The sequence below is a fragment of the Dipodomys merriami genome, unplaced genomic scaffold, assembly GCF_024711535.1.
Source record: "Dipodomys merriami isolate MVZ:Mamm:240054 unplaced genomic scaffold, mDipMer1.0.p SCAF_70, whole genome shotgun sequence".
In the NCBI taxonomy this organism is placed as follows: Eukaryota; Metazoa; Chordata; class Mammalia; order Rodentia; family Heteromyidae; genus Dipodomys; species Dipodomys merriami.
Genome location: NW_027206291.1, coordinates 4,808,019 through 4,825,896, shown reverse-complemented (window position 1 = coordinate 4,825,896; position 17,878 = coordinate 4,808,019). Strand labels below are relative to the sequence as shown.

General features: G+C 50.9%; 1 protein-coding gene across 3 annotated transcripts in view; it reads left to right on the top strand.

Moving 5' to 3' along the window:
• The window catches only part of Sbno2 (strawberry notch homolog 2), a 72,007-nt gene that overhangs the window by 34,218 nt on the left and 19,911 nt on the right, over positions 1-17,878 (top strand). For 2 of the 3 annotated variants that reach the window (XM_070008473.1, XM_070008475.1), the window contains exon 5: positions 15,745-15,906. In XM_070008473.1, the coding sequence (XP_069864574.1) occupies positions 15,745-15,906 (162 nt within the window). Of the gene's footprint in view, positions 1-10,468; positions 10,714-15,744; positions 15,907-17,878 lie in introns of those variants that run through there. The other variant, XM_070008474.1, reaches the window with a different exon arrangement.

The window sequence follows — 17,878 nt, the reverse complement described above, 5'->3', positions numbered from 1 at the left end:
TGTCACCCACTTGTCACTCTTCATCTGGTAACATGAAAGTTAACTGTTACTCCATGTTAAAGGATGATAGTGGGCTGGGAATATGGCTTAGGTGGTAGAGTGCTTCCCTAACATACATGAAGCCCTGGGTTCAATTCCTCAGTACCACATAAGCAGAAAAAGCCAGAAGTGGCACTGGGGTCACGGTGCTAGCCTTGAGCAAAGGAAGCTCAGAGACAATGCGTAGGCTTTGAGTTCAAGTCCCAGGACTGGCAAAAAACAAATAATAGCAACAATAAATACCTATTTATTGAATACTTCCTAAATATATGGCCTGCCAGCATGGCACAGATTACCCCAAGCAGCTGGCCCCCTCATTCCAGTGCCCTTGTTGGGGTAGGCTGGGACCAGCTGTCTTTCTCTCCCCCTGCCCTTCTCTCTTTATCTCTCTGGTAGTTCTTGAACTCAGGGCCTCACATTTGCTAGGCAGGCACACTACCACTTAAACTATACCCTTAGCTATTTTTGCTAAGAAAATGCAAGACATTTATGCTCAGGCTGGCCTAGATTGACATCCTCCTATTGATGCTTCCTATATAGCTGAACTTACAGGGATGTACCACCATATACAACTATTGGTTGACATGATGGTGGTGTCAGCATGACCTTGTACCACAGTCCTCTTGATTGATGCCTTCTAAGTAGCTGGGATTACAGAGAGAACCACCAAACTCAGCTCCTAGGTGTCTCTTTTATTTTTATTTTTTTTGCCGGTCATTGGGCTTGAACTCTGGGCCTGAAAGCTGTCCCTCAGCTCTTCAGCTCAAGGCTAGTGCTCTACCACTTGAGCCACTGTACCACTTCCAGTTTTCTAACTGGTTTATTGGAGATAAGAGTCTCATGGACTTTTCTGCCTGGGCTGGCTTTGAATCACGATCCTCAGAACTCAGCCTCCTGAGTAGCTAGGATTATAGGCACGAGCCACTGGTACCCGGCAGTGTCTCTTTTAAAGTAGTGGCTTCTTCAGATGATGCCTCATCCCTAGAGGACCTCTTCCACCTTCCCCATGACAGGCCCATGGGCAGGCTTCAGGTTTCTGTGGAGTAAGGAGCCAAAGCCTAAACCCAGCCCTCATATCTGGCCTTCAGCCAGCTGCCCCACTATGGAAGCCCCTCTAGACCTGATTCAGACTTGTGGTGAACAATACAATGATGGCTGTATCAACATCCTGGTCCCTGGAGCCTCTGGCTGTCACCTCATGTGGCAAGAGAGACTTTGCAGATGAGTTAAGCTTAAGAACCTTGAGCTTGATCATCCTGGGATGATCCAGGGTCACTTGAGGCTCAGCATCACCACAGGACAGTGACTGGGACATGCTATGCTGCTGCCCTAAAGAGGGAGGAGGGAACCATGAGCCAAGGGATGCGAAGCCTCTGGAAGCTGGGACAGGCAGGACAAAGATCCTCCCTGGAGCCCCAGGAGGGACCAGTCCTGCTACCTTCTGACTACACACTTGTTCTCCAGACCACAAGAGGTGCATCATTGTGGCTTTAAGCCATGAAGTTTTTGGTAGTTAGGGCAACAGGAGGAAAGAGACACAGACTGGCAGGGGCCTGTGTCTTGCTAGTGACACAGTTTTCATGCTCTTTCTTTCTTTCTTTCTTTCTTTCTTTCTTTCTTTCTTTCTTTCTTTCTTTCTTTCTTCCTTTTTTTTTGTCTGTCATGGGGCTTGAACTCTGGGCCTGGGTGCTGTCCCTGAGCTCTTTTTTTTTTTCTTTATTTTTGTCAGTTGTGGGCCTGAACTCTGGGCCTGGGCGCTGTCCCTCAGCTCTTCAGCTTAAGGCTAGTGCTCTACCACTTGAGCCACAGCGCCACTCCCGGCTTTTTCTGTGTATGTGGTGCTGAGGAATTGAACCCAGGGCCTCATGCATGCAAGGCAAGCACTCTACCACTGAGCCACCTTCCCAGCCCCCTGAGCTCTTCAGCTCAAGGCAAGTGCTCTATAACTTAAGCCACAGCAGAACTTCTGGTTTTCTGGTGGTTCATTGGAGATAAGAATCTCACTGATTTTCCTGACTGGTCTGGCTTTGAACAGTGATTCTCAGATCTCAGCCTTCTGAGTAGGTAGGATTACAGGCGTGAGCCACCAGTGCCCAGCTTAGAATTGTTTCTTTTAGCTGTGTAATTCAGAAGGTGCTGGGATAGAAAATCTAGAGCTGGGTTAGGAGTGAGGAGAAAATATAACCTGTAGGCTTTCACCTAACAGCTGGCAGTTCAAGTGAAACTTGAACTCTTTTTAAGTTTCCTGGTACAGGAAACAAAAAGAGAAAGGAGACGAGGTGTGTGACTAAACATCTGTAAGGAGAAAGCAGAGGTATTTTCATTTTTGCTGAGTCTTCCTGATCTCCCTTTGGGGTATGGAGCAGTCCTCTGGGGTCTGCTCCACTTCCCTCCTCCTCAGGGACTACAAGTGGCCACACAGCTCTCAGCCTGTGGTTAGCTTTGGCTTCCTTGTCTTGCAACCTGCGCTGAATCTAAACTGTCAGTTCTATAATATCCCTTTCCTTGATTCTGTATGTTAGCCCATCAAGATCTAGGCCCTAGAGAGGTTGGAACTGTGGAATGAGGGATGATACACCTCAGTCTGGGGGTCTTCACAGATCTATAGAGGTAGCCCCTTAGCCTTGCTGGCTCTACTTTCAGAAACATAATGGTAAAATTCTTACCCCAGCCCTGTGTGCCACTCTGGCCAGCCCCTTCTGGATGCCTTCCACAGATTATACCTGCCCCACTGGTGGTCAGAGTAGGTCTGGAGACTGGGGACCCAGGTCCAAATGCTGGGGGACAGGGTGCACCAAAAAAAAAAAAGGTTTGAAATGTGAACGTGTGATGCTTGAAGTTTCTGTGTTTGACTGTTTCACCATACTGGGCATACTTGTAACCTTAGTACTCATAAGGCCAAGTCAGAGGATTCAATGAGTTCAAGCCAAGCTTGGGCCACATGAGACCCAGTCTCAAAAACCAGTAACGACTGGGAGTGTGGATTCTAGTATTAGAATACCAGGCAAAGCCTAGAGGTTTGTTTTTTTTTTTTTTTTTAAAGGTGGAGGGTACTTGGGGGAAGGCCACCTGATATAGTGGTTCACACCTATACTTCTAGCTACCTAGGAGGCAGAAATATGGAGGATCATAGCTCAAGGTCACCCCAAGCAAAAAATTAGCAAGATCCCATCTTATCAAAAAACTGTGTATTGGGTTGGAGGTGTAGTCCATGAAACTTTTCTCCAATTAGCCTCTCTCTCTCTCTCTCTCTCTCTCTCTCTCTCTCTCTCTCTCTCTCACACACACACACACACACACACACACAAGAAAGTTGAAAGTATAGCTGTGGCTCAAGTGGTAGAGTGCTAGCCTTGAACAACAGCAAAAAAAAAAAACAAAAAAAACCCCCAGGGATCGTTAGTTCAAGCTCCAGGACTGCACAGAGAGAGAGAGAAAGAGAAACAGAGACAGACAGAGACAGAGAGAGACAGAGAGAGAAAAAGCTGGGTTTGGGGTGGTGCCATGCATTGTGGTCCTAGTCACATGGGAGGCATAGAGAGGAGAGTTAAAGTATGATGAAACTCACCACAGGCAAAAGCATAAGACCATAACCTGAAATGTATCTAAAGCAAAAAGAGGTTGGGAACATGAAGTGGTAGAATGCTTACCTAGCAAGCTCAAGTTTCTAAGTTCAAAGCCCAATACTGGCACCCCCCCCCCTAAAAAAAAAGTATTTTATAATTTAGATTTTTTTTTTAATGTGTCCTCACCGGTCGCTGGTGGCTCACACTAGTAATCTTAGCTACTCAAGAGGCTGAAATCTGAGGATCGCAGTTCAAAGCCAGCCTAGGCAGGAAAGTCCAGGCAGGAAAGTTTATTGGAGATAAGAGTGGTGACTGCCCACCTTAGTCTGTTCAGATGTAAAGGTACTAGATGTGTGGCTTTGTTTCTATTCTTTTTTTTTGGTGGGGGGCGGGGGGCGGCAGTCTTAGGATTTGAATTCAGGGCTTGGGTGCTGTTGCTTACCATTTTGCTCAAGGATTGCACTCTACTGTTTGATCCACAACTCCACTTTTGGCTTTTTGGTGGTTAACTGGAGATGAGTCTCACCAACTTCCCTGCCTGAGCTGGCTTCAAACCTGGCTTCAGTTCTCAGCCTCCTGAGTATATAGAATTACATGTGTGAGCCACCACTGTCCAGTTTGTGTTTTTGAGACAAGTTCTTGCCATGCAGCCCAGACGGGCCCCAAAATCACAATCCTTCTGTCTTTACCTTCAAGTGATAGGATTTGTTTCCTCTTTTTTTTTTTTTTTTTTTTTTTTTTTATTGAGGCGTGACAGCCTCCATTTCAGAGTACAACACTGTTTCTTAATAAAGTGACAAATCGGCAACCATTGCACTAATCCAACAACATTCTTATTATCCTACCCCAAACTCATCACCTTTGGGCAGTTTCTTCAGTCCTCCCCAGCCCAAGACCACTTCCTGTCTATTTCCTGTCTGTGCTGGTATTGAGGTTTGAACTCAGGGCCTTGTGCTTGGGAGAAAGGCACTCCACACTTGAGCTATTCTTCCCGTCTCTGGATTTTACTGTTCTGCATATTTCTTGTCAGTGAAGCCACCTACTCTGGGGCCTTTTGTGTCTGGTTCTCATTGGGTATTGTGCTCTCAGGGTCCTTCCATATTGCAGCCTTATCCTGTTCATGGCTGAGTGATACTCCAGTATGGATGGATCTCACTGTGTCTACTCTTCTGTGGCTGCATCTTTGGTTGGTTTAAGTCATGCTGCTGAGAGCCTCTGGACATAACTTTCCGTGTGTCAATGCTTGTGTCTCTCAGGCACAGCCAGGTAGAGAACTGCAGTCCTGCATAGAACTTGTCTGTGGTACTGTAGTGACAGGTTTCATGTGGCTATCTGTTCCAGACATGCCCAAATCTGATTGGGGGATACTATGGGATATGTGGGCCCAGATGAGGGTGAGGGGCTCCTGGGTCCCATGCTGGTGGCTCATCGGCCCTGGATTCTCAGAGCTGCCTTCCTGGTCCATAATAATTCTGGTTTTTTGTTTTGTGGTATGTGTGAGTGTGTATGCACCTGTGCATGTGTTCATTCGTGTGATTGTGTGCATATGTTGGTTCTGGGGCTTGAACTCAGGGTCTGCTTGCTGTCCCTGAGCTTTTCTGTTCATGTCTAGTGCTCTACTACCTGAGCCACAGTTCCACTTCTGGCTTTTTGTGGTTAATTAGACATGAGTCTCTTGGATTTTTCCTGCCCAGGCTGGACCTTGATCCTTAAATCTCAGCCTCCTGAGGTTTGTTTGCTGGTCGTGGGGCCTGAACTCTGGGCCTGGGTGCTGTCCCTCAGCTCTTTAGCTAAAGGCTAGCACTCTACCACTTGAGCCACAGTGACACTTCTGGCTTTTTCTGATTATGTGGTGCTAAGAAATCGAACCCAGGGCCTCATGCATGCAAGGCAAGCACTCTACCACTGAGCCACCTTCCTAGCCCCCCTCCTGAGTTTTTTGTTGTATGCTGAAAGAGCTCCTGCCAAGGCTGACCCAGTACCTTCCCCAGTTCTCCTCCCCCTCCACCTCTTGCCAGGCCCCTCCTCAGCTGTACCCTTGCGTAGGGTATCCCAATAGTCCTGACTACAGGGCAATGCCACCTGGCATGGATCTCACTTCCTCCAGTGCCCATTACCCCTGCAGCTCACTTGGATCCTTCTTACCAAAGTCACTCAGAAGCTACCTCCTGCACTGCTGTCTCCCCTTCCTCCATGCTGCTCCCCCCATCCCTGCACTGAGGACAGTTTACACCCCCACCCCCTGCTGTGCCCCTCGCCACAAACAGGCTGGTGGGCACTGCAGACTCACCGCCCAGCTACATGGCCGTTGGAGTCGTCTGTCCGGTAAGTGGGCTCTGCCTGTAGCCTAGGGGCTGCTGGGAAGTGGGGATGAGCTCACACTCAGGAAAGTGCTGCGCATACTGCCTGGCTCCCCACACAGGCCAGCATTGCATCGACTGCTCCACAAATGTGTTTCAGCGGGATCAGAGGTCTGCCTGCTGCTCCACAACCCCCCTTACCCCCCCAGTTACCGGCACTGGACAGTCAGGGAGAGATGGGAGGGGAGTTCTCTTACAGGAAGCCCTTTGGTTTCAAGCCGGACTCTTCTCCTTGGCTGGTGTTAAACGTGTACCTGGGAGGGGCCATCCACCACCTGCTACAGGCTTTTCTGAGGGCCTAGTCAGGCCCACATAGCACTTTACCAAGCAGGCAGGGAGAGCTGGTGTGGAACGAGGGGGGTGGGGAAGGTGTCCAAGGCAAGAGGTGAGAGATAGGGATTAGGGAGCCCAGGACCAGACACACAAGTGTGTCAAGGGCAAGGGCCTGGCTGAGGCTGTTCCTTTGGGCCCAGCTTCATTCTTGTGATATAAAGATTAGCCTTGAAGTCAGTGAGGGCCCTACATGGAAGAGGCACATCTAAATAGGTACATAGGTCACCCCATCCCCCTCACATTCCCTTCTAGGGTTGCAGTTACAGAACCCCGTCTACCTGGGCCTAAACTCAGACTCAGCTCCTCCACATACCATTACCTCCACATGTGACTCTTCCATCCAGAATCCTCAGGGCCCTTCCATGCTCACCCAAGACCCTCATCCCCCCTTCCAAGCTCATCTGTGACCCCTTCTTCCTGCCCCATGCCCAGTTATAGCCCCCCCGCCCCACTACCCGAGCCCATCATAGATCCATAGACTCTGCCTTTTTTCACCACATTCCCCTCCTCCACATCCAGACCACCTGCTCCTACCTTGCCACCCTCCCTCCAGTCTAGCTGTCACTTCAACCATTGTATATGTACCCCACCTATGTCCTATGTGCTCTTGATCCTTGGAACCTCTTTTCCTTGACAGCCAGGCCCTATTCCCAGCATCAGAAACCAGTGGGCCAGAGACAGCTGCAGCCCTGTCCTTAGTGCCAGTGCCAGGCCAAATCTAAGGGAGAAGCAGGAGGCCTGAGGCAGCTGGGGGGCTAAGGGTAGGCAAGTAGACTGAGGGGGAATGGTCCTCAGGCAGGGGGACCCCTTTTGGCAACTCCCCTAGTCAGAGACTGTAAGCCACATAAAGTGTTCCCATGTACTTGTGACCCCCCCTTACTCTGCCAGCCTGTGAGTCATCTAGCAACAGGATTGGGGGATCAAGGGTCAGAGCTCAGATGTGTAGCTGGCAATCCTCAGCAGTCTCATGCTGGTTGATCTACTTTTAAGGTTTGTTCTTATACTTTGTACTTTTCATTTCTTTCCTAGTAGTTTTAAAATGTAAACAAAAAATACAAACCAAAAATTTACCCTTTTAAAGTATATTCATAGGGATATACAACCAAAAGCATTTGACTAGCATTTTGCCAACTCCAAAACTCAAAATGAATCCTCATCCCTATGTATAGTAACTCTGTCTCTCCTCCAACCCAATTCACTTCTTTTTTTTTGGGGGGGGGGTCCAGTCGTGGGGCCTGAACTCTGGGCCTGGGCGCTGTCTCTCCGCTCTTCAGCTCAAGGCTAGCGGTCTACCACTTGAGCCACAGCTCCACTTCTGGCTTTTTTCTTTTTGTGGTGCTGAGGAATCGAACCCAGGGCCTCAGGCATGCACTACCACTGAGCCACCTTCCCAGCCCCCCCAATTCACTTCTTGTCCCTCAATTCTTCTGTTCTGGACTTCACATGCTATGACCTTTTGTGTCTGGTTCTCTTGCTGAGCATGGTGTCCTATACATCGTATGTTCAAGTCTGCTCCTGTTCTTGGCTGTGTAATGTTCCACAGCACATGGATGGGCATTTGCTGCCCACCTTTTGCATCTATTTGTCATAATGAGTATGAGATGGGATCACCATGGCTTTGATTTATTTTTTTATTTTTCTACTTTTTGGTCCCGGGGCTTGAATTCAGGGCCTGGTCTCTATCCCTCAGCTTTTATGTTCAAGCCTCCTAAGTAGCTGGATTATAGACATGAGCCACTGACACCTGGTGATGGCTTTGATTTTTGTCACTTTTTGCTTGTCACCCTTCCTGTCTTTACAATGCTTGGGGTTTCCCTCTGGCCAGATGGACATGGGACTGTGCTGTTTGTGCTGGGTACTGATCCTATTGGGCCCTGTGGTGGCACGGAGTGTCCAAATCTAGAACTAAGAGCCCTAGTGTGCAGGTGGTGTCCCTGTGGCCTTGACAAGATGGCTAGGGTCTCTGTCCCATTCCTTAGTCCTCCCTGGAAGAGATCCTGATGAACTCGGCATGATAGGTGTCTTTCTCCACCCCCACCCCACCCCCCCGACTTAGGGCTTGAACTCAGGGCCCTGCTTCTGTCCCTGAGCTTTTCTGCTCAAGGCTAGTACTCTGTCACTTTTTTTTTTTTTTTTTTGGTTGGTTGGTTGGTTGTGGGGCCTGAACTCTAGGCCTCGGTGCTGTCCCTCAGCTCTTCAGCTCAAGGCTAGCATTCTACCACTTGAGCCGCAGTGCCACTTCTGGCTTGCTTATGTGGTGCTGAGGAATCGAACCTAGGGCTTGCAAGGCAAGCACTCTACCACTAAGCCACCTTCCCAGCCTGCACTCTACGACTTTGAGCCACAGCTCCACTTCTGGTTTTCTGGTAGTTCATTGGAGGAAGAGTCACTGATCTTCCTGCCTGGGCTGGCTTTGAACCATTATCCTCAGTTCTCAGCCTTCTGTGTAGCTAGGATTACAGGTATGAACCTCCAATGCCCAGCTTCCTTAGCTTTTACTACTCAAACTGGCACTCTACTACTTGAGCCACGGCTCCACTTCCAGATTTTTGGTGTTTAATTAGAAATAAGTCTCACATAACAGATCTCAGCCTCCTGAGTAGCTAGGATTACAGGTCTGAACCACCTGGGCCTTGCACACTTGATCAGCTTTTTCTGCTCAAGGTTAGTACTCTATCACTTGAACCCTACCTTCTACTTCTGGCTTTTTTACTAATTGGAAGTAAGAGTCTCTCAGATTTGACTGCCCAGGCTGATTTCAAACTGGGATCCTCAGATCTCAGCCTCCTGAATAATTAGGATTAGGATTATAGGCATAAGCTACTGGCACCCCGCTCCCCTTACCCTTTTTTTTTTTTTTTTGAGTCAGTCTCATTGTGTAGCCCAGGCTGGCCTGAAACTGGAGATTCTCCTGCCTCAACATCTTAAGTGCTGAGATTATAGGTGTGGTCTCCACATGCCTAGCTCACTCTTTGCCATCTTACAGAGATGGGGCTGTGGTTTCCAGGTGCCCTCAAGACCACAGTCATATGGGAACCCCACTTCTGTGCTGCATCATAAATGATCCACAGGTAGGGGTGCTCTCCCATCCTCCTTCCCCAGTGGCTCTGGGGTCTCCAGACACCCTAGCTCCTTAGAGGCATCAGGAACGGACACCTGTGGCCCCAAGGTGAGGAGTTGGGGACACGGAACCCTTTGGTGCCTATGGACTTTGGGCCAAGGTCCCTGCTGAGTGGGCAGAGTGCATTTTCCTGGGGCCAGTTTTTGGCTAAGTGACAGAAGCCACGCTGTCTCCTTTCACATTCTGTCAATGCAGAAGCCTTTCCCACAGGTCCCAGGCTCCTGAGGGGCAAGAGCTGTGATTTGAAGGCCGCTCTAGGCTTTGCCCTGCCCTCTCTGAGCTCAACCTGGGAGCAGCAATGACCAGGCCTCCCAAAGGCTCTTGGAGCCATGTCCTGTGTCCTGGCTATCACCTGAGAGTGTTTCTAAGAAAGGGCTTGGGGTAAGATGCACTGAGCAGGACTGAAGAGACCCTCCTAGCTGGGTGGGACTTTGTTTTGTGGGTCCTGGGGCTTGAACTCAGGGCCTGAGCACTATCCCTTAGCTTCTCTCAAGGCTGGTGCTCTATCACTGAGCCACAGCCCCATTTCCAGCTTCTTTGGTACTTAAGTGGAAATAATAGCATTGGACTTTTTTGCCCAGACTGACTTCAGCCTGAAATCCTCTGATCTCAGCCTCCTGAGTAGCTAGGATTACAGGTGTGAACACCCAACCTGGGTGGGACTTGAAGGGTGGAGGCGCTAAATGCCTAGCCTAAGGAGTACTGGGGTGTGTAGAGGTATAGCCTAAGCCAAGCCTTTCCCAGTCAACTGCCGTGAGGGCACCAGGGCCACTCATTGCTGCCATGTCTGGTGGAACAGAGCCTAGTGTCTCAGCACTCCAGGGAAACCAAGGCTGTGCCCACTGTGGCTTCTGCCCTTGAATGCCCCAGAAGAGCTGAGCTGGGGCCAGCGGGGCCAGCAGGGTGCGCCGGGGCCGGGCTGCATTGTTGACAGCCATCTGTGGCTAGATTACGCCCCGTACAGTAATTCTCCTCGGCTCTGCCAGTAATTGCCCTGACTTACCAGGCAGGCATCATTTCCTGAAAGTCAGCCCGGCCTTAGAGGAAGTAGGCGCAGCGAGGCCAGGCCGGTGACTAACCCAACATGCAAATGCAGCTGGTCTGAGCCGTGCTGCCTCGGTCCCATCCCGTCCCCACCTACCCAATGCCGGGGCTGCTGGGGCTGCTGTAGCTGTGGTCATGAGGGAGGCGCTCCCGGGCAGCTCTTCCAGGGGGACAGGCGCCGGCACAGCCCCCTCACACCCCAACCATGTCCCAGCTGCGATTCTGGCTGCAGTTCGCCGCTCTCAACAAGGTAAGGCTCTGGCCCCGAGGGGAGTGAGGTAAGAGTCAGATAGCAACTTGGAGGCAAAAGACCCCCACCCACCCCCACCAGAGCCATGGGACCAGGACACAACAGGGCTGGCCACCTGTGGGAGTGAGCCGCTTAGCCCTGTAGGCTCCCAGAGGCCCCCAGCTGGGCTCTCTCCTTTTTTGGCAGTGATAGTGAATCTTGCCAGAATTTTCTGAGGCGGAGATTTGGTGTAAAGTCCCTGGATCCAGGAGGCAGTAGGGAAGAGAGAACAGAACGTGGAAGGGGACTTCCCAGTCACCACCAGGCTGGCAGGAGAAGCTTGTTTCTATCTCTACGGCTCAGGCTATGCCTTGACCCTCAGCCCCTGCCAGGCACCTGGTGACCCCCACCCCCACCAAGCCACTCGGGATTTTTATCAGAACCCATTTGTGGACTAGCTTGGGCATGATTTAAGGTTAGCTCTGCTTGAACAGGTAGAGCTGAGTCCCAGTCCTTCCTAGGGTACCCTGAGTTTGGCACAGGTAAAGTCTATGCTTAGTGTGTGTGGTGGGGGGGCGGGGGGGCATTATTTCTAAGCCGAGCTCTCTGGTCGGGGGAGTAAAGAGGGCTTGGTTTCTGCTGTGGGTATTCCTTCTGTGACCTAGGGGGCTCAGAGCTAGGTCTAGCCCCACCCCATCTGGGCTCCCTGCTGTCATTACAACTGGGATTTTTTTCTGGCACCACTGGGACTCCCCTCCCCAGATCCCGCCTTTCTGGAGAGCTGGGGGGAAGGGCCTCTGTACCCTGTTTCAGAGCAATGTGAGTGGAGGCCCAGGCTCCCTGGGGAAGTACTCCAGGGATTCCCAAGGTGAGCTGGGCTGGGCCGGCTCCTACTCTCTCCAGCATTTGGCAAAGGGGTAGTTGCTGAGGGATTAGGAGGGTGGGACGTGCCTGGCTGGTGTGGATCCTTGTGGAGGTTGGCTAGTAGCTGCCTGCAGTCTAATCTGGGTGGGGGTTGGGAGCCTGCTTTGGGAGGGTCTGCTTTCCTCCCTGCTTTGAGGCCAGGCATGGGGTGGGACCTGGTAGACCCCCTGAGAGCCCCATCCCAGGAGCGGGCAGTGTGTCCTGTTCTGGTTGGGGACAGGATGATAAGGGACTGCGGCTACAGAGGACAATTTAGGGGCTTCGATGAAGTCCTTCATACAACTTAATGTCTTGCACCCACCCCAGCTGCCCCTCATTTACAGCTTTCCCAGTGCTTTTGTGGTCTACATCGATAGCTGAACCAACTTTTTCAGGCAACTTTTCAGTTGCCTGCCCCACACTTCCCTTCTGCCATAATCACCCCTTCAGAACACCCCTTCAAGCTCCCCAGCTGGAACCAGTTCCAAGATATTCTTGCTTTTTCCCTAGGCAGTGGCAAGAGAATAAGTCAGGGGTCTACAGGGTGCCCCTTAGTTGGGCCTAGAGTTTTCCTTGTGGTCAGATGGGATGTGGGTTGGGGGCAACCTCAGGTAAGGCCCCTATCCTGTGTCCTATCATTAGGACACAGGAACCTCCACACCAGAGACCAGGAGGGTGATACTTCCTGTTTGGCCAATTACCCGCCCCCCACCCCCCCACTGCCCCATCCATCCTGCCTAGTATATGATTGGGGCATGGTAAGGGAGTTTTTGTTTTGTTTGTTTGTGTTTTGCCAATCATGGGGCTTGAACTCAGGGCCTGGTTGCTGTCCTTAAGCTTTTCTGCTCAAGGCTAGTGCCCTACCACTTTGAGCCACAGCTCTGCCTCTACTTTTCTGGTGGCTACTTAGAGATAAGTGTCTCAGACTTTCCTGCCTGGGCTGGCTTTGAACCACAATCCTCAGATCTCAGCCTCCTAAGTAGCTAGGATTACAGGTGTGTGTCACCAGCATCCAGCTTGAGAAGGGAGTCTTTATCCTGTGTCACCCCACCACATTGTCCTGGAACTGGGGACCATTCTGATACTGTGCCCCTTGCTTGGGCTGAAGCTACTGTGTGATTGGGAGTTTGGGGTAAGGTCTGTTACCCCTAGCCACACTCCAGCTGCCTAGGGATGGCGCTGGCTCAAAAAAAGTCTTGGGCAGTAGAACCTCAGTTTCTTCAAAACAAACTCATGGCTGCTGGGTTGCTGGGCTGAGTGGTCAGGTACTGGACACCCTGTGGAGCAGTGAGGCCTGGCCCCTTCTTTCTTCTTCCTTTTGCCCCGAAGCTTCTGGGCTTTTCTCTACCTTCCAGCCCCAGCCAGTGCCTCTGAGGGTGGGAAGGGGCCAGTGTCCTGTTAATGAGCCTCTTGGCTGTTCGCCTTCTCTCCAGGCCCTTCTCCAGAGTTGAGGACAAGGGTCTCAGACCTGGGAGGGTCCAAGCTGGGTGTGGCTAAGGGAGGCAGGGTAAGGAGAGCCTCCCTTCTCTGTTGGGGTGTAGCTACTAGATCCAGCTCCTTGTATGTGAAATGGCTTGTGCTTGGCCCCAGGAACAAAGCACTGTTTCCTGGGGTCACCTGAGCACTGGCAGCACCTCTGCAACTGGGGGCCCTTCAGTGTGCAAGAAGAATCTAATCGAGCCCCGAGCCTCATGCCAGCCAAGTTGGCTGGCAGCTGGGTTGCCCTGTACTTCAGGGCAGGACTTGGATCTGCACTACCTGTTAGCAGTCCTCAGGAGGATACAGGCTCAGCCCTGGCTTGATCCCTAATCCACCCCTCAGGGAGACTAGGTAGTCCTGACCTGCATCCAGGGGGTGGGGAGGGGGGTGAGGGTGGGGGGTAGGGGATGCTGATGCTGGGATTGACCTCCAGACCAGCACAGAGCCTTGGGGAAAATAGAAAATCTCTTGAGACCTCCCACTCCCTCTCAGGAATAGAAATTCCACTATAGCCAAGTCTCAGCAACTCAGCCTTAGCGTAGAGGGAGGGAGCAGGAGCACAAGGTAAGGGAGATCATGGAGAGCCTTTGATCCCAGTAACCTTGGAGTTGCAGGGACACTGCTCTCACTGGAGGAGCTGGCCCATCTGGCAATCTGAACCTCTAGAGTCTGTGTGCCCTGACCACTCTGTCCTCTCCTTCCTCCATGGGGAAAGCAGGACAGCTCAATCCAGGACCAACTTGGAGTGTTTGGTCCCCAGAGCACAGAACCAGTCTTTCCAGGTGACAGGGTTCCTGCAAGGGGTCAGGCAGTCTGCTCATAGACACTCCCAGTGCCCCCTGACCGTCTCTCCTGCCCACTGATAAAGCCAGATACTTCATTAGGGTCTGTAAGTCCAACATGGTGGGTCAGGTCCTTCCAACAGCAGCTTGCCCTCTCTCCTGAATGTGGCTTTGGTTAATTCATCTGTGCCAGGCACTGCCAAGGAAATACTTCCAGTGCATCAGAGGCAAAAGTCAGTGTGACTGGGCCCTCTGGCCACAGTGGGAGCAATACTGGACTGGGGGAGGGGGTGTTTGGCTAGGACTGCTCCCACTCTTGGCTGAGTTGTACACTGAGATTGGGAATGGCACTGGCCCACATCCTGGTCCTCAGGGACATTGCCCTCAACACAGATTCCTTTTCTGAAGAGAAAAAAAAGGGGGGGATGCAGGGCAGCATGGGTACCTCTTACCTATAGGACCCTGGCAGGCCTTCTGGGTGGGGGCACACTCCCCATGTGTCACACACATGGTAGATGCCTGAGCAAGAGAGAGTGTTGGGTAGGCTGAAGGGAGGATATAGGGGATACTAATTGTGGTCAGGCTCACATGAGAGGCTGCAGTGACCCCTTCCCCCACCATTGCTGCTCTAAAATACGTTTGGAGAGCACACCAGTAGGTTGTAATCCTAGCTACTCAAGAGGCTGAGATCCAGAGGATTGTAGTTCAAATCCTGCCAGGGCAGAAAAGATCCTAACAGGGCTGGGAAGGTGGCTTAGTGGTAGAGTGCTTGCCTAGCATTCATGAAGCCCTAAGTTCAATTCCTCAGTACCACATAAACATAGTAGACTGGAAGTGGTGCTGTGACTCTAGTGGTAGAGTGCTAGCCTTGAGCTGAAGAGCTGAGGGACAGCGCCCAGGCCCAGAGTTCAAGCCCAACAACCCACAAAAAATAAAAAAATAAAAAAATAAATAATACACCTGCTGGGTACTAAAGGCTCATGCCAATAACCTAGCTGCTCAGAAGGCTGAGATCTGAGAATTAGGTTTGAAGCCAGCCCAGGCAGGAAAGTTTGTAAGACTTATCTCCAGTTAACCACCAAAAAGCCAGAAATAGAGCCATAAATCAAGTGATAGAGCACCAGCCTTGAGCAAAAAAACCAACACACACACACATACACACACACACACACACACACGCGCGCGCGCGCGCGCACACACACACACACACACGACCTATCTGACAATGCAGACAATTGCAGAGCAATTTCAACTTTATAGTGTGATGGTTTTACTGTATTCATGGTTATACAACCATCATCTTTAGGACCTTCCATCACCAAAAGGATACTCACTCATAAGCAGTGATCCCTCTCCCTCCCTGCCTCCTTTCCCCCATGATTCCACTGCCTGTCTCTGGATTCACCTGTTCTGGAATTTTCCTGTCAATGAACTCACACACTATGGGGCCTTTTGTGTCTGTTTCTCTCACTGAGCATGATATTCTCAAACTCTGTTCACATTGTAACAAACCTCATCCTGTTCATGGCTGTGTGATGTTCCAGTGTGGATGGCACCGCATTGTTTGTTTGTTTGTTTGTTTGTTTGTTTTGTTCTAGTAGTTGGGCTTTCACTCGGGGCCTGAGAGCTGTCCTTTAGCTTACAGTTCCACTTCTGACTTTTGGGTGGTTAACTGGAAGTAAGTCTTAGAGTTGTTTGCCTGAACTGGCTTCAGTATGGGATCCCCATATCTCAGTAGCCAGGATTACAGGTATGAACCACCAGTGCCTGGCTATTGCTGTTCTCTTTATTCTAGTTAGCCTTGAGCTAACTAGAATAGTTAGCCCAGCTTGAACCTAGGCTCAAACAGCTGTGGTGTCACACAGCCTCACCTAGGCCCGTCTTGCAGGACTCCTCATACCTGGAGGACCTCTCCAATGCCTCCATCTTCTCCTCATCCGTGGACTCCCTCTCAGACATTGTGGACACACCCGACTTCCTGCCAGCAGACAGCCTCAGCCAGGTGCCCACCATCTGGGATGTCAGCACTGCCCCAGCCACCAATGAGAAGGTCAGTGTGTTCCACACATCCAGCTGGAGCTGTTTCTGTGAGAGGTGCTGGGGGAGGGCAGGTGGTGGTTATCCTCAGGCTCTTCAGAGTCATAGATGAGGCTGAAGGTCCAATGTCCTTATGGGTCCTTTACAACCCCAAGGTCAGGCCACACCCCTCTTAGTGCCCCCCTGACCATATATGGTGGCTCTTTCTCCTCACCCCGTTCTGTAGGGTCTCAGAGGCCACAGCCCTGCTGGGGAAGCAGGCTTACCCAGGAAAAACAAAAAGTGCTTGTAGATACTACTCTCCCTAGACAGTTCTGCCCACAGGAGACCCTGGGGCAGACACTGACATGCCCCCATGTCTGGGGACATATGTGTTCATCATGACTGGGGTACTCTTGGCAGGGAATGGGGTGGAGGCCAGGAGCACTACCCAGCACCTTTCAGGGTCCAGGATTCCCCTCCTAAAAGCAATCTAGCCCTAATGTCAGCAATGCCAAGGGGAACTCCCAGACACCCAGGCCTTTTCTGGGACCTCTGCAAGAGAAGCTTCTAGACTTTGGGGGTGTAAGTCAGTGCATACCATGGGTACAGTAACCCTCTTCCCCCTACAGATGCAGAAGGGCACATGCCCAGGGCAGCTCTGCTCCACTGCTCACAGGCAGGGTCCCATTCAGTCAGAAGAGCTTCTGGGCAGAGATTATTCTGTCACCAGTGGGTCTCAGCTGACCCCAGAGCACTGACACAGACCCTGCCTCCCCAGCTCTATGGGGCGGCTCAGACCTGTTCTCCCTCTTGGGGATTGGGTCCCAAAGGCACTGTCCATCCCTACTAGGAGCACAGCTGACTGCAGGAGATCATGTATGGGCCTCTGTAATCCAATGCCCTGGCACTGTCCCAGCCTGGCTGGGAACGTGACTCAGTCTTCCAGGAACCCTTGCCCCTTCTGTTTAGGTTTTTGCTAATTTAGAAAAAAAAAAAAAAAGCAGGAAGGCTGAGCTTGGACTTGTAATCTTTGTGACTTCACTCTGGTCTTTTTAAACCTAGCTGGCCATGTTTCTAACCTGAATTGGAAGTGTTAACTATATGCTGTTAACCCTATGCTGATTGCTGATCCTAACCACTGAATGGAACTAGGATTGGAAGTCCCTCTCCCCTTTAGACATACTTTTTTTTTGTCAGTCTTGGGGCTTGAACTCAGAGCCTGAGTACTGCCCCTGAGCTTCTTTTGCTCAAAGCTACACTCTACCACTTGAGGCACAGCACCACTTCTGGCTTTTTCTGTTTATATATGTTACTGGGGAAATGAACTTAGGACTTCATGCATGCTAAGTGAGGACTCTACCACTAAGCCACATTCCCAGCCTCACATACTGTTTTTGTTAAGGATAAACTGGTGCTGTTGAGATTTTTTTTTTTTGGTCAGTTGTGGGGCTTGAACTCTGGCTTGGGTGCTGTCCCTGCGCTCTTCAGCTCAAGGCGAGCGCTCTACCGCTTGAGCCACAGTGTTACTTCTGGTTTTATAGTGGTTTATTGGAGATGAGTCTCACAGACTTTCCTGCTTAGGTTGGCTTTGAACTGTGATCCTCAGATCTCAGCCTCCTGAGTACTAGGATTACAGGCGTGAGCTACTGGCACCCGGCTCTATTGAGAAGTTTTAAGAATTATACAAGCCAGTGGCTAATGCCTGTAATTCTAACTCCTCAGGAGGCTGAAATCTGAGGATCAAGTTTGAAGCTAGCCCAGGTAGCAAAAGTCTATGAGACTTTTACCTCTAATTAACCACCAAAAAGCCAGAAGTGGCACTGTGGCTTAAGTGATAGAGCACTAAACTTGAGCAAAAAAACTAAAGAACAGTGACCAGGCCCACGTTCAAGCCGTAGTACAGGCACACACACAGACACAGACACACACACACACAAACACACACACACACACACACACAATCACACAAACCCTGGTCTGGACCTCACTGTCTCCCAGCTATG